Genomic DNA, 15,283 nt, shown 5'->3' on the forward strand with positions numbered 1-15,283 from the left:
AGCAGTGAGTGTCTTAATTTGGTAAAGCTGACGAATGTAGTCTATTTTTGACATTTTTTGAAGTGCTTGGAATTTAATTAACTTCAGATCATTGCACAGAAACAGATCTTAACCATCCTTCAGGTGTATCCAAGCCTCCTCCATAAATTAATGACATCCACATTGCAGATTAAGACCTTGTAACAGTGGAAATGGGGTACGTTTGAATTCAGAACTAATTTCAAATTGCTCTATTGAATTTTGGTTTACTACTTGTGTATTTTACGTGCTTCCACATTCTGTCTGCTAGCAAAAGAGGGATCTGCTGGAAATGGAGGTGAGACTTCCATATCTAAGACATCCCCCATCCTTTTTAAAGGCCCGCAAGGTCAACTCTGCAGAGATCTAACCTATAGTGTACGAAAGCAAACACATTATGCCATGGCTTGATAAATCACTAGTTATGCCTGAGCTGGGTGTACTGTATTCAGTTTAGGAAGAAATAATTTGCATTTATTCAATAATTTCCTTTCACGACCTCATGATATCCCAAAGGCTTCGGAACTAGCATGGTGGCTCACTGGTTAGCACTGCTGCCTCACAGAGACCTGGGTTCGATTCCACCCTTGGGTGACTGTGTGGAGTTCACTCGTTCTCTCCGTGTTTGTGTATGTTTCTTCTGGATGCTCTGGCATCCTCCAACAGCCCAAACATGTGCAGATTAGGTGGATTGGCCACGCTAAATTGCCCATAGTGTTATATATGTGCAGGCTGGGTGGGTTAGCCATGGGAAATGCAGGGTTACAGGGATAGGGTAGGGAGTCAGTCTCGGTGTGATTCTCTTCAGAGGATTGGTGTGGACTTGGTAGGCCAAATGGCCTGCTTCCCACTGTAGGGATTCTGGGATCTTATGAATCAATGTTGTTGCTAGATGGTTCCGTACATGCCAATCAGCATTAACCTCCACATGGAGAAGTTACTGCAGTGCACAGACCTTGAAGGTCTGCATTGTGGAATTTAAATAATGCATTCGTTGCTCTAGAGAGGGTGAAGAGATTTGTCAGAATGAAAGCAAAGATTAGGTACTTTAATTATGCTGAGAGACTGGAGAAAAAAAGGCTTTTTTAAGTAAAGAGTGAGAATTAGGTAGTGGGAAGATTTAGAAAGGGAATTCCAGAGATTAGGGTGTGGGCAAGACAATTGCCAATAATGTTGCAATTGTCACAAAGCTAGTCCCTTTTCTACTAAAAGCTGTTCCTTGGTTCAAAGAGACTCTGTCCTTAATTATTTTTCAGAGGGGCAATTAACCTCGTCGGGATCCAATTAGTCTGGTTTGGTACAGAGATGAAAAGGATTTTGAGAGGCCTTTTGTTTATATGTAAACAGATGACACTTCAGGCCAAAGTGGTCATGTTTTAAAAGTGACATATATAAAGAAAGAAGAGTGGTCAGCTCTTTAGCTGGGATGAGCAGTTTTAGTTCAGTCTTCAACTAGGAAGTTCAACAGGGAGCTGTGTGGAATCTCTCTCTTTTCTGCCCTTCAACTTCAACCTGTAAGCATGTGTTCCATTTATACTGGGTTTTAAAGGGAGTTTGCTTATTGGGACTGTTGTGTATATTAGGAACTGCTTAATTAAGTCTAGTTGGATAGTTGAGTTCCGTAGGGATTTTGTAACTCTGTTCTTTGTGTCTCATTGTGTAATGTTGTGAATAAATTTTTGTCTGTTTTGAAATCTAGTAGTCAACCTAGCTAACTTAATCAGGTAATTTTCACTGTACACTTACCGAAACAAATTGCAAAGTTATGGTCTGGGGCTGCCTGCTTAAGAATGTTTTGAGTGGTCTGGTTTAGCCAATAACACAATAGAGTCATAGAGTCATAGAGATGTACAGCATAGAAACAGACCCTTTGGTCCAACCCGCCCATGCCGACCAGATATCCCAACCCAATCTAATCCCACCTGCCAGCACCTAGCCCATATCCCTCCAAACCCTTCTTATTCATATACCCATCCAAATGCCTCTTAAATGTTGCAATTGTACAAGCCTCCACCACTTCCTCTGGCAGCTCATTCCATACACGTACCACCCTCTGTGTCAAAAAGTTGCCACTTAGGTCTCTTTTATATCTTTCCCCTCTCACCCTAAGCCTATGCCCTCTAGTTCTGGACTCCCTGACCCCAGGGAAAAGACTTTGCCATTTACTCTATCCATGCCCCTCATAATTTTGTAAACCACTATAGGGTCACCCCTCAGCCTCCGGCGCTCCAGAGAAAACAGCCACAGCCTGTTCAGCCTCTCCCTATAGCTCAAATCCTCCAACCCTGGCCACATCCTTGTAAATCTTTCCTGAACCCTTTCAAGTTTCACAACATCTTTCCGATAGGAAGGAGACCAGAATTGCACACAATATTCCAACAGTAGTCTAACCAATGTCCTGTACAGCTGCAACATGACCTCCCAACTCCTGTACTCAATACTCTGACCAATAAAGGAAAGCATACCAAATGCCTTCTTCACTATCCTATCTAACTGCGACTCCACGTTCAAGGAACTATGAACCTGCCCTCCAAGCTCTCTTTGTTCAGCAACACTCCCCAGGACCTTACCATTAAGTGTATAAGTCCTGCTAAGATTTGCTTTCCCAAAATGCAGCACCTCGCGTTTATCTGAATTAAACTCCATCTGCCACTTCTCAGCCCATTGGTCCATCTGGTCAAGATCCTGTTGTAAATCCTGTTGTAAAAATCATGATGTGAAAGAGGTCAGATTTTTAAAAAAACAAGGAGATGGAAATGATCAAAACAAACAAAGGATGTAGCAAGTAATGGAAGATATGAAATAAATAACAATATCTTCACAAACTATTTTCTTGAACAGACTGGAAACGTATTTGCAAGTCCCCATTGTATCTGCTGGAAGCTTTGGTTTATCCTGTGATAAGAAACCCAATCTGACTCGGATCCTGCCAACAGCTAGGAAACTCTCTGATTTTTTTGTGATGCTCTGGCAATATAAGAGTAACATAAAGCCAAAGAAATGGGATTCAACGTATTTTTACAAGAAAAATGAGACCACGGAATCCTGTTACTGGTGGGTGCCTTTTATGCTTTCTACCTCTGATTAAGGTCAATGCTGTCTCCCTGCCACTCATGCATCTCTTCAAATGGATCTCAACTCCAGGCTGAGATTTCAAATTTGACACAATCTCATTCCCAGAGTCAAGTGGCTTCTGTCTCTAATTGCAGATAGCCTTTTTTCCTTAATTGAATTGAAGAAATATGGACCTATTTATATCTGTGGTCCATTGGGTTCAGTTTTAGTCCCCAGTTACTTTGGTTAAACTAAACTGTGCTCTATTCTGCTTTCCTTATGATGCGAGTAAAATTTAATTCTTTCTTACAGGATGTGTTCTAACCTTCTTTCTAACTCAGTTTCTATGATTTTAGGTACATTAATGGTTTGGAAGCTGGGTCAGCTGAATTCTCTTCGATTTTAGACATTAAAGAAATCATCCGTGATCCAATGAAATTCAAACAGATAGTGAACAACTCTGACAGGAAAAGTAATGGTGAGAATCTACACTCTGCTTCATGTGCTGCCTTGTCAGGTGTTGCAGGTGTTGGAAAATAGAAAATGTATTAAAAAATCATCTGTCATGTAGTATCTCCATGTGGTTTTTCACCTATTTTCTTTTCTATTCTTTTTATGAAACAGTCATCTCAATACCCCACCCATGGAACGAAAATCATTCCGGACTTAAAAGACATTTAGCTAATTAAGGCTATTCAAAATCTTACACTTCTCACCATGTTCCTCAAAGTTATCTATCTTCTTACAACATGTTTCTTACAAGTAAGAATATATATCTTACGCTGCCACCCTTATTTCTACCTCATGGATTATTTTCTTCTATTCAAAACTCCCAGGCTTATTTGAAGTGAATTGCTTCTCATTGATAATATCAGCAAGCCCTGAGCCAAAGAAAAATCAGGGAGTTGTCTTTCAGAATAGAATAGAATCCCTACAGTGGTGGAATAGGTCCTTCAGCCCAACAAGTCCACACCGACCTTCTGAAGTGTAACCCACTCAGACCAATTCTCCCTACCTTATATTTACCCCTGATTAATGCACCTAACCTACACATCCCTAAACTCTATGGGCAATTTAGCATGGCCAATTCACCTAACCTGCACATCTTTGGACTATGGAAGAATACCAGAGCACCCAAAGGAAACCCATGCAGGCACAGGGAGAATGTACAAACTCCACACAGACTTGTTTTTACATTCATACTCCCAGGCTTATCTGAAGTGAATTGCTTCCCATTATTATCTTCTTGAGGCTCAATCTGAGCTGTCAATTCTGTGCAATGTCCTGATGTGGCAGCATGGTGGCTCAGTGGTTAGTATGACCTGCCTCACTGACCCTGGGTTCAATCACAGCCTTGGGTGACTGTCCGTGTGGAGTTTGTAAATTCTCCCTGTGCCTGTGTGGGTTTCCTCTGGGTGCTCTGGTTTCCTCTCATAGTCCAAAGGTGTGCAGGTTAGATGAATTGGCCATGGGAAGTTGCCCATAGTATTCAGAGATGTGTAAGTTAGGTGCAGGGGTAAATATAGGATAGGGAGAATGGATCTGAGTGGGTTAGTCTTTCGAGGGTTGGTGTGGACTTGATGGGCTGAAGGGCCTGTTTCCACACTGTAGGGATTCTATTCTATAAGACAACTACCTGATCTTTCTTTGGCTCAGGGCTTGCTGATATTATCAATTTCCATCACCCCCATGGCACACTCATTCTCTCACCCTCCCTGACTTTCAAGACACAATTGTCCATTTACTTCATCCATCTCCTTGGTTCACCGATATATATTAGAGTCATAGAGATATACAGCACAGAACTAGACCTTTTGGTCCAATACATGTCTATAAGATATCCTAAATATATCTAGTCCCATTAAGAGTCATAGAATCATAGAGATGTACAGCATGGAAACAGACCTTTGGGTCCAACTTGTCCATGCCGACCAGATATCCCAACCCAATCTAGTCCCACTTGCCAGCACCCGACCCATATCCCTCCAAACCCTTCCTATTCATTTCCCATCTGGATGCCTTTTAAATGTTGCAATTGTACAAGCCTCCACCACTTCCTCTGGCAGCTCATTCCATACACGTACCATCCTCTGAGTGAAAAGGTTGCCTCTAGGTTTCTTTTATATCTTTCCCCTCTCACTCTAAATATGCCCTCTAGTTCTGGACTTCCCCACCCCATGGAAAAGACTTTGCCTATTTACTCTATCCATGCCCCTCATAATTTTGTAAACCACTATAGGGTCACCCCTCAGCCTCTGACACTCCAGGGAAAACAGCCCTAGCCTATTTAACCTCTCCCAAAAGCTCAACTCCTCCAACCCTGGCAACATCCTTGTAAATCTTTTCTGAACCCTTTCAAATTTCACAACATCTTTCCAATAGGAAAGAAACCAGAATTGCACGCAATATTCCAACATTGGCCTAACCAATGTCCTGTACAGCCGCAACATGATCTCCCAACTCCTATATTCAATACTCTGACCAATAAAGGAAAGCACACCAAACATCCTTCACTATCCTGTCTACCTGTGACTCCACTTTGAAGGAGCTATGAACCTGCACTCCAAGGTCTCTTTGTTCAGCAACACTCTGTAGGACCTTACCATTAAGTGTATAAGTCCTGCTAAGATTTGCTTTCCCAAAATGCGGTACCTCCCATTTATCTAACTTAAACTCTATCTGCCACTTCTCAGCCCATTGGCCTATCTGATCAAGATCCCATTGTAATCTGAGGGAACCTTCTTCGCTGTCCACTACACCTCCAGTTTTGGTGTCATCAGCAAACTTACTAACTGTACCTCTTATACTCATATCCAAATCATTTATATAAATGATGGAAAATAGTGGACCCAGCATTGATCCTTGTGGCACTCCACTGGTCAATTTCCTGAAGAAGGGCTTATGCCCGAAACGTTGATTCTCATGTTCCTTGGATGCTGCCTGACCTGCTGCGCTTTTCCAGCAACACATTTTCGGCACTCCACTGGTCACAGGCCTCCAGTCTGAGAAACAATCCTCCACCACCGCCCTCTGTCTTCTACCTTTGAGACAGTTCTGTATCCATATGGCTAGTACTCCCTGTATTCCGTGAGATCTAACCTTGCTAATCAGTCTCCCATGGGGAACCTTGTCAAATGCCTTACTGAAGTCCATATGGATCTCATCTACCACGCTGCCCTCATCAATCCTCTTTATTAGTTATTCAAAAAACTCAATCAAGTTTGTGAGACATGATTTCCCACACATAAAGCCATGTTGACTATTCCTAATCAGTCCCTGCCTTTCCAAATACATACACATCCTGTCCTTCAGGATTCCCTCCAACAACTTGCCCACCACCGACATCAGGCTCACTGGTCTATAGTTCCCTGGCTTGACCTTACTACCTTTCTTAAACAGTGGCACCACGTTTGCCAACCTCCAGTCTTCTGGCACCTCACCTGTGACTATCGATGATACAAATATCTCAGTAAGAGGCCCCTCAATCACTTCCCTAGCTTCCCACAGAGTCTTAGGGTACACCTGATCAAGTCCTGGGCATGTATCCCCTTTTACGTGCTTCAAGACATCCAGCACTTCCTCCTCTGTAATATGGACATTTTTCAAGATGTCACCATCTATTTCCCTACCTTCTATATCTTCCATGTCCTTTCCACAGTAAATACTGATGCAAAATACTCGTTTGATATCTGCCCCATCTCCTGCGGCTCCACACAGAGGCCTCCTTGCTGACCTTTGAGGGGCCCTATTCTCTCCCTAGTTACCCTTTTGTCCTTAATGTATTTGTAAAAACCCTTTGTATTCTTCTTACCTCTATTTGCCAAAGCTATCTCATGTCCCCTTTTTGCCCTCCTGATTTCTGTCTTAAGTATAGTCCTAGTGCCTTTATAGCCTCTTAAGGATTTGCTTGATGTATCCTGTCTGTACCCGACATATGCTTTCTTCTTTTTCTTAATCAAACCCTCAATTTCTTTAGTCACCCAGCATTCCCTATACCTACCAGCCTTTCCTTTCACCCTGACAAGAATATACTTTCTCTGGATTCTTGTTATCTCATTTCTGAATACTTCCCATTTTCCAGCCGTCCCTTTACCTGCGAACATCTGCGCCAATCAGCTTTTGAAAATTTTTGCCTAATACCGTCAAAATTGGCCTTTCTCTAATTTAGAACTTTAAATTTTAGATCTGGTCTATCCTTTTCCATCACTATTTTAAAACTAATAGAATTATGGTCGCTGGCCCCAAAGTGCTCCCCCACTGACACCTCAGTCACATGCCCTGCCTTATTTCCCAAGAGTAGGTCAAGTTTTGCATTTTCTCTAGTATGTACATCCACATACTGAATCAGAAATTTTCTTGTACACACTTAACAAATTACCCTTCATCTAAACCCTTAACACTATGGCAGTCCCAGTCTATGTTGGGAAAGTTAAAATCCCCGACCATAACCACCCTATTACTCTTACAGATAACTGAGATCTCCTTACAAATTTATTTCTCAATTTCCCCTCTGACTCTTAGGAGGTCTCTCATACAATCCCAATAAGATGATCTTCCCTTTCTTATTTTTCAGTTCCACCCAAATAACTTCCCTGGATGTATTTTCAGGAATATCCTCCCTCAGTACAGCTGTAATGCTATCCCTTATCAAAAGTGCCACTGTCCCTCCTCTCTTGCCCCCCTTTCTGTCCTTCCTGTAGCATTTGTATCTTGGAACATTAAGCTGCCAGTCCTGTCCATCCCTGAGCCATGTTTCTGTAATTGCTATGATATCCCAGTCCCATGTTCCTAATCATGCCCTGAGTTCATCTGCCTTCCCTGTTAGGCCTCTTGCATCGAAATAAATGCAGTTGAATTTATCAGTCCTACCTTGTTCTCTGCTTTGTCCCTGCCTACTCTGACTATTTGTCTTGCCTTTGTTCTCAATTGTACCAGTCTCAGATTGAAATCTTTCCTCACTATCCCCCTGGGTCCCACCCCCCCACGTTACTAGTTTAATTCCTCTTGTACAGGTCACTTCTACCCCAAAACAGCTTCAAATGATCCAAAAATGTGAATCCTTCTCCCGTATACCAGGTCCTCAGCCATGCATTCATCTGCTCTATCCTCCTATTCCTGCCCTCACTAGCTCATAGCACTGGGAGTAATCCAGATATTACTACTCTCGAGGACCTCCTTTTTAAATTCCTGACTAACTCTCTGTAAACTCCCTTCAGAATCTAAACCTTTTCTCTTCCTATGTCATTGGTTCCAATGTGTACAATGACCTCCTGCTGGTCCCTCTCCCCTTTGAGAACATTCTGCACCCTCTCTGAGACAACACACCATTCTGATTTTTCGCTGCTGGCCACAGAAACATCTGTCTGTACCTCGGACTAGAGAGTCCCCAAACACAATTGATCTCTTGGAAGCCGACGTGCTCCTCATTGCATTAGAGCCAGTCTCAATACCAGAAACTTGGCTGTTCGTGCTATGTACCCCTGAGTGCCCATCACCCCCTACCTTTTCCAAAATAGCATATTTGTTTGATATGGGGATACTCACAAAAGACTCCTGCACCACCTGCCTACCTCTCTTACCATTCCTGGAGTTAACCCATTTATGTGACTGTATCTGAGGCTTACTCTCTTCCTATAACTACCATCCATCACATCCCCTTGCTTTTGTAAATTCCTCATTTCCTCTACCTGCCTGTTCAACCAATCCATTCGATCTGATAGGATTTGCAACCAATGGCATTTATTGCAAAAAAATCCTCAGTAACCCGTAAACTCTCCCTAAACACCCACATCCGACAAGAAGAGCATATCACTCTGTTAAAGGCCATTTTTGCTTCTTTCAATCTACAGACCCAGAAAATAGCACTGTCTTATTCCTCTACAAAACACTGCTCCAGGTGAAATTAATACTTATGGCTTATACTTTAAGTTTAATCAAGAGACATGGCTCAATAAAACATATAATCAAGAAGGAACCCACTCTACTCACTTATTTTAAGGCCGCACTTAAAAGCCACTTATCTCTCTGTGCTGTGACCTTTCCCAAACAGATTCCTCCAAGATCAGTTGTGAATTGCACTGTTTTTTAATTTTCCCAGATGCACTCCAATGTCCAGCGATACATGGATTCAACAGCAAACTCTGTCAGTTAGCAGTTTTGATCCTGTCTCTCTCTCTCTCTCTCTCTCTCCTGCACTGTCCTCACCATGTGCTTCCAGTGTCTGTTCTTCTCCCTTTTAAAATTGCTGTTGTTTTGACTTTTTTTTCCCAAAATTCCAAAACAATGCAACAGTATATAAAACAGTAACTGCTGCTCCTGGAATTCAAGGAAATCACCTCCAGCACCTAAAATACCTCAACAAAGGAGCAGCTGTTACAGCCAGAAATTTTTCCCATCCTCCATCTTGGGTTACCCAGAATCATTATCCCATATCACAACTCTTCCTATTCCTATACCCATCCAGATGTCTTTTAATTGTACCAGCCTTCGCCACTTCCTCTGGAACCTCATTCCATACACGGAACCACTCTCTGTGTGAAAGAGTTGCCCCTTAGATCCCTTATAAATCTTTTTTCTCTCACCTTAAATGTATGCTGTCTAGTTTTGGACTCCCCCACCTGGGGAAAAGACCTTGTCTATTACCCCATTACCTATTACCCCTCCATGCCCCTCATGATTTTAGAGACATCTATAAAGTCACCCCTCAGCTTTTGACATTCTGTGGAAAATTAGCCCGAGTCTATTCAGCCTCTCCCTATAGCTCAAATCCTCCAACCCTGGCAACATCCATGTCAATGTTTTCTGAACCCTTTCAAGTTTCACAACATCCTTCCTGTAGCAGGGGGACCAGAACTGCATGCAGTATTCAAAAAGTGGCTTAACCAATGTCCTGTACAGGCCCAACGTGACATCCCAACTCCTATAGTCAATGCATCAACCAATAAAGGCAAGCATACCAAATGCCTTCCTCACTATCCTATCTACCTGTGACTGCACTTTCAAGGAACTATAAATATGCACTCCAATGTTTCTTTGTTCAGCAACACTCCACAGGACCTTACCAGTAAGTCCTGCTCTGATTTTCCTTTCCAAAATGTAGCACCTTACATTTATCTAAATTAAATCCATCTGTCATTCCTCAGCCCACTGGCCCATCTGAACAAGGTCCTGCTGTAATCTGAGGTAACCTTCTTTACTGTCCACTACACCTTCAATTTTGGTGTCATCTGCAAACTTGCAAACCATACCTCTTATGTTCACACCAAATCATTTATATAAATGACAAAAAGCCCTCATTCTTGTCTGTCCCAATAAAGCCAATACATTTCATCCAGTGACTTTCCTCCCATTCTGTACTGACACCTTCAGTGTGCTCCGAGATGATATTCTTAACTCCCTGCTTATTCACATGTCAATATTTTCTTTATATAAAAGTGAAACATTGTAAAAAAATACATAGACCGAAGGAGAAGCTCAGCAGATCTGGCAGCATCTGTGGAGGGAAAACAGTTATTGTTTCACATAGAATCATAAAGTTCTACAGCACAGAAACAGACCCTCGATCCAACTCATCCATGCCCACCTAAATTCATCTAGTCCCATTTACCAACATTTGGCCCATAATCCTCGAAATCCTTCCTATTCATGTACCCATCCAGGCACCTTTTAAAAGTTGTAATTAAACCTATCTCCACCATTTCCTCTGGAAGCTCATTCCAAACATGCACCATGCTTTGCATGAAACACTTGGCCCATAGATCCATTTTACATATTTCCCCTTTCACCTTAAATCTGTGCCTTCTAGTTTTAGACTCCCCTGCCCTGGAAAAAACTCCTTGACTATGCACCCTATCCAAGCCCCTCATGACCTTATAAAACTTTATAAGATCATTCGTTAATCTCCAATGTTCCAGCGAAAATAGCCTCAGTCTATCCAGCATCCCCTATAGCTCAAACCCTCCAAACCTAGCAACATCCTTGTAAATCTTTTCTGGACCCTTTCAAATTTAGCAACATCTTTCCTGTAGCAGGAAGACCCAAACTGGATGCAATATTCCAAAAGTGGCCTAATCGATGTCCTGGACAGCCAAAACATGACATCCCAACTCTATACTCAATGCACTGACCTATACACAAGACAAGTATACCAAATACCTTCTTCACTATCCTGTCTACCTGCGACTTCATTTTCAAGGAACTATGAACCTACACCCAGTGACACTTCTTCATAACATACGCTCTTTATAAAGTATTACAAATCCTGGAGATCTGAAATAAATACTGAACTGCTGCAGAAGTTCAGCAGGTCTGGCAGCATCTGTGGAGAGAGAAACCGAATTAACATTTCAAGCTCGATATTGTTGTTGTTCTTCTGTTTTGTTCTTCAGAGACGCTGCCAGACCCACTGAGTTCCACTAGCATTTTCTGTTCTGCATATCATTATCTATGAGCATGGGCCCAATTTCATTTCATTTGATAACGTCCAACATTCCTTCTCTGCCCCATCCTAGATTCCATGGCTATTACTGATGGAGGTCAAGAATGAGTCAAACTACTGATAGATCAACATCATTTTTGTTTATTCATTTTTGGCATGGGTGCCATTTATTATTACCTTTAATTGTTCAAGGGTAGTTGAGAGTCAATCACATTATTGTGAGTCGGACCAGGTAAGGATGGCATTTCTTTCCAAATGGCATTAGTGAACCAGATTGATGTTTCCAACAATCAGCAACTATTTCATGGTCACCATTGAATTCAAATTCCACCCTCTACCATGGCAGGATTCAAACATCGGTCCCCAGAAGCTTCCTTGGACTTCTGGATTAATAGTTATTGATAATACCACTATTCCATTGCTTCCCACTGGAACTGAAACTTTCTTATGGAGTTCCTGACAGTAAATGCAAAGTTGAGGCCAAGAATCCATTCCTTGATGCCAGGTTATCTGGTCGGTCTGAATCTGTTGTTGTCTTTGCACTGAGCTTAGAGCACCACACCAAGTTCCTCTTCCTGTACAACTGTAGTGATTGTAACAAGGTCAGCCAAGTGGACCTTACAGAATAGTGGTAGGCATCACAGAGATGTGGTTGCAGGAGGTTAGGACTAGCAGTTAAACATCCAAGGATTTTCGGCTTATCGAAAAGACAGGGAAGCGGGCAGAGGGGGAGGGGTTGCCTTGTTAGTTAAGAACAAAATTAAATCTATGGCACTGAATAACATAGCCTCCGATGATGTGGAGTCTGTGTGGGTGGAATTGAGGAACCACAAAGGCAAAAAACCATAATGGGAGTTATGTACAGACCTCCTAACAGTGGTCAGGACCAGGGGCGCAACATGTACTGGGAAATAGAGAAGGCATGTCAGAAAGGCAAGGTCATGGTGATCATGGGAGGCTTCAATATGCAGGTGGACTGGGTAAATAATGTTGCCAGTGGATCCAAAGAAAGGGAATTCATGGAATGCTTATAGGATGGCTTTTTGGAACAGCTTGTCATGGAGCCCACAAGGGAGCAGGCTATTCTGGAACTAGTGCTATGTAATGAACCAGACTTTATAAAAAATCTTAAAGTAAGGGAACACTTAGGAAGCAGCGATCATAATATGGTAGAGTTCAGTCTGCAGTTTGATAGAGAGAAGGCAAAATCGGATGTAATGGTGTTACAGTTAAATAAAGGTAATTATGAGGGCATGAGAGAGGAACTGACAAAACTAGACTGGAAGCAGAGTCTAGCAGGGAAGACAGTAGAACAAAAATGGCAGGAGTTTTTGAGTATAATTGAGGACACTGTACAGAAGTTCATCCTCAAGAAAAGAAAGATTATCCGGGGAGGGATTAGACAGCCATGGCTGACAAAGGAAGTCAGGAAATGTATTAAAGAAAAAGAGAGATCCTATAAAGTGGCCAAGAGCACTGGGAAATCAGAAGATTGGGAAGGCTACAAAAACAGAGGATAACAAAGAGAGAAATAAGGAAGGAGAGGATCAAATATGAAGGTAGGCTAGCCAATAATATTAGAAATGATAGTAAAAGTTTCTTTCAATACATAAGAAACAAATGACAGGCAAAAGTAGACATTGGGCCACTTCAAACTGATGCTGGAAGCCTAGTGATGGAAGATAAGGAAATAGCTGGAGAACTTAATAAATACTTTGCGTCAATCTTCACAGTGGAAGACATGAGTAATATCCCAACAATTAAAGGGAGTCAGGGGGCTGAGTTGAGTATGATTGCCTTTACAAAAGGGAAAGTGCTGGAAATGTTAAAAGATCTTAAAATTGATAAATCTCCTGGCCCCGATGGGGTACATCCTGGAGTTCTGAGGGAGGTGGCTGAGGAAATAGCAGAGGTGTTGGTTGAGATCTTTCAAAAGTCACTTGAGTCAGGGAAAGTACCGGAAGATCGCTGTTGTAACCCCCTTGTTCAAGAAAGGATCAAGACAAAAGATGGAAAATTATAGGCCAATTAGCCTAACCTCAGTTGTTGGTAAAATTCTAGAATCCATCATTAAGGATGAAGTTTCTAAATTCTTGGAAGAACCGGGTCGGATTAGAACAAGTCAACATGGATTTAGTAAGGGGAGGTCGTGCCTGACAAACCTGTTAGAATTCTTTGAAGAGGTGACAAGTAGGTTAGACCAGGGAAACCCAGTGGATGTGGTTTCTTTAGACTTCCAACAGGCCTTTGATAAGGTGCCACACGGAGGTTGCTGAGTAAGGTGAGGGCTCATGGTGTTTGAGGTGAGCTACTGGCATGGATTGAGGATTGGCTGTCTGACAGAAGGCAGAAAGTTGGGATAAAAGGTTCTTTTTTGCAATGGCAGCCAGTGACAAGCAGTGTCCTGCAGGGTTCGGTGTTGGGGCCGCAGCTGTTCACGTTATATATTAATGATCTGGAATAAGGGACTGGGGGCATTCTAGCGAAGTTTGCCAATGATACGAAGTTAGGTAGACAGGTAGGTAGTACTGAGGAAGTGGGGAGGCTGCAGAAGGATCTAGACAGTTTGGAAGAGTGGTCCAGGAAATAGCTGATGGAATTCAATGTGAGCAAATGCAAGGTCTTGCACTTTGGAAAAAAGAATACAAGCATGGACTACTTTCTAAACAGTGAGAAAATTCATAAAGCCAAAGTACAAAGGGATCTGGGAGTGCTAGTCGAGGATTCTCTAAAGGTAAACATGCAAGTTGAGTCCGTATTTAGAAAGCGAATGCAATGTTGTCTCTTATCTCAAGAGGGTTGGAATATAAAAGTACCGTTGTGCTACTGAGACTTTATAAAGCTCTGGTTAGGCCCCGTTTGGAGTACTGTATCCAGTTTTGGTCTCCACACCTCAGGAAGGACATACTGACACTGGAGCATGTCCAGCGGAGATTCACATGGATGATCCCTGGAATGGTAGGTCTAACATACGAGGAACGGCTGAGGATCCTGGGATTGTATTCATTGGAGTTTAGAAGATTAAGGGGAGATCTAATAGAAACTTACAAGATAATACATAGCTTGGAAAGGGTGGATGCTAGAAAATTGTTTCCGTTAGGCGAGGAGACTAGGACCCGTGAACACAGCCTTAGAATTAGAGGGGGTAAATTCAAAACAGAAATGCGGAGACATTTCTTCAGCCAGAGAGTGGTGGGCCAGAGGAATTCATTGCCGCAGAGTGCAGTGGAGGCCGGGATGCTAAATGTCTTCAAGGCAGAGATTGATAAATTCTTGATGTCACAAGGAATTAAGGGCTATGGGGAGAATGCGGGTAAATGGAGTTGAAATGCCCATCAGCCATGATTGAATGGCGGAGTGGACTCATTGGGCCGAATGGCCTTACTTCCACTCCTATATCTTATGGTCTTATGGTCTTATGGTCTCAATATGAGTTCCCTGATTTAGGCTAACAGATAAGAATAGGAGAGTCAGGCATGTTGCTCACTCAGCTGGCTCTGAGGGAGCTGGATCAGTGTCAAGGACTCTCCACATGTAAATAAAGGATGACTTGCTGATGGGATACTGGAATGGTGACAAGAGAAAAGCACACTCCTGAAGAAAGTCGCTCACAACAGTTGTCTTTGAGTTGGGGTAAGCATTTCTCAGGATTCGGAAGCCATTGTAATTGCAACTGGTATGCAGACTTGAAAGGAAGAGTCCCACTTGACCTTTATTGAGTAAGAGAACTATGAGCTTAGTATCCAGAGAGTGCACACCCTGGAAAATCCATCT

General features: G+C 42.4%; 1 protein-coding gene across 1 annotated transcript in view; it reads left to right on the top strand.

Moving 5' to 3' along the window:
- Positions 1-15,283, top strand: part of LOC140489028 (guanylyl cyclase C-like) — a 151,009-nt gene that overhangs the window by 18,869 nt on the left and 116,857 nt on the right. The window contains exons 4-5 of the mRNA XM_072588267.1: positions 2,860-3,072; positions 3,429-3,550. Coding sequence (XP_072444368.1) covers positions 2,860-3,072; positions 3,429-3,550 — 335 coding nt within the window. The remainder of the gene's footprint in view (positions 1-2,859; positions 3,073-3,428; positions 3,551-15,283) is intronic.

Source organism: Chiloscyllium punctatum, chromosome 18 (genome assembly GCF_047496795.1).
Source record: "Chiloscyllium punctatum isolate Juve2018m chromosome 18, sChiPun1.3, whole genome shotgun sequence".
Lineage (NCBI taxonomy): Eukaryota > Metazoa > Chordata > Chondrichthyes > Orectolobiformes > Hemiscylliidae > Chiloscyllium > Chiloscyllium punctatum.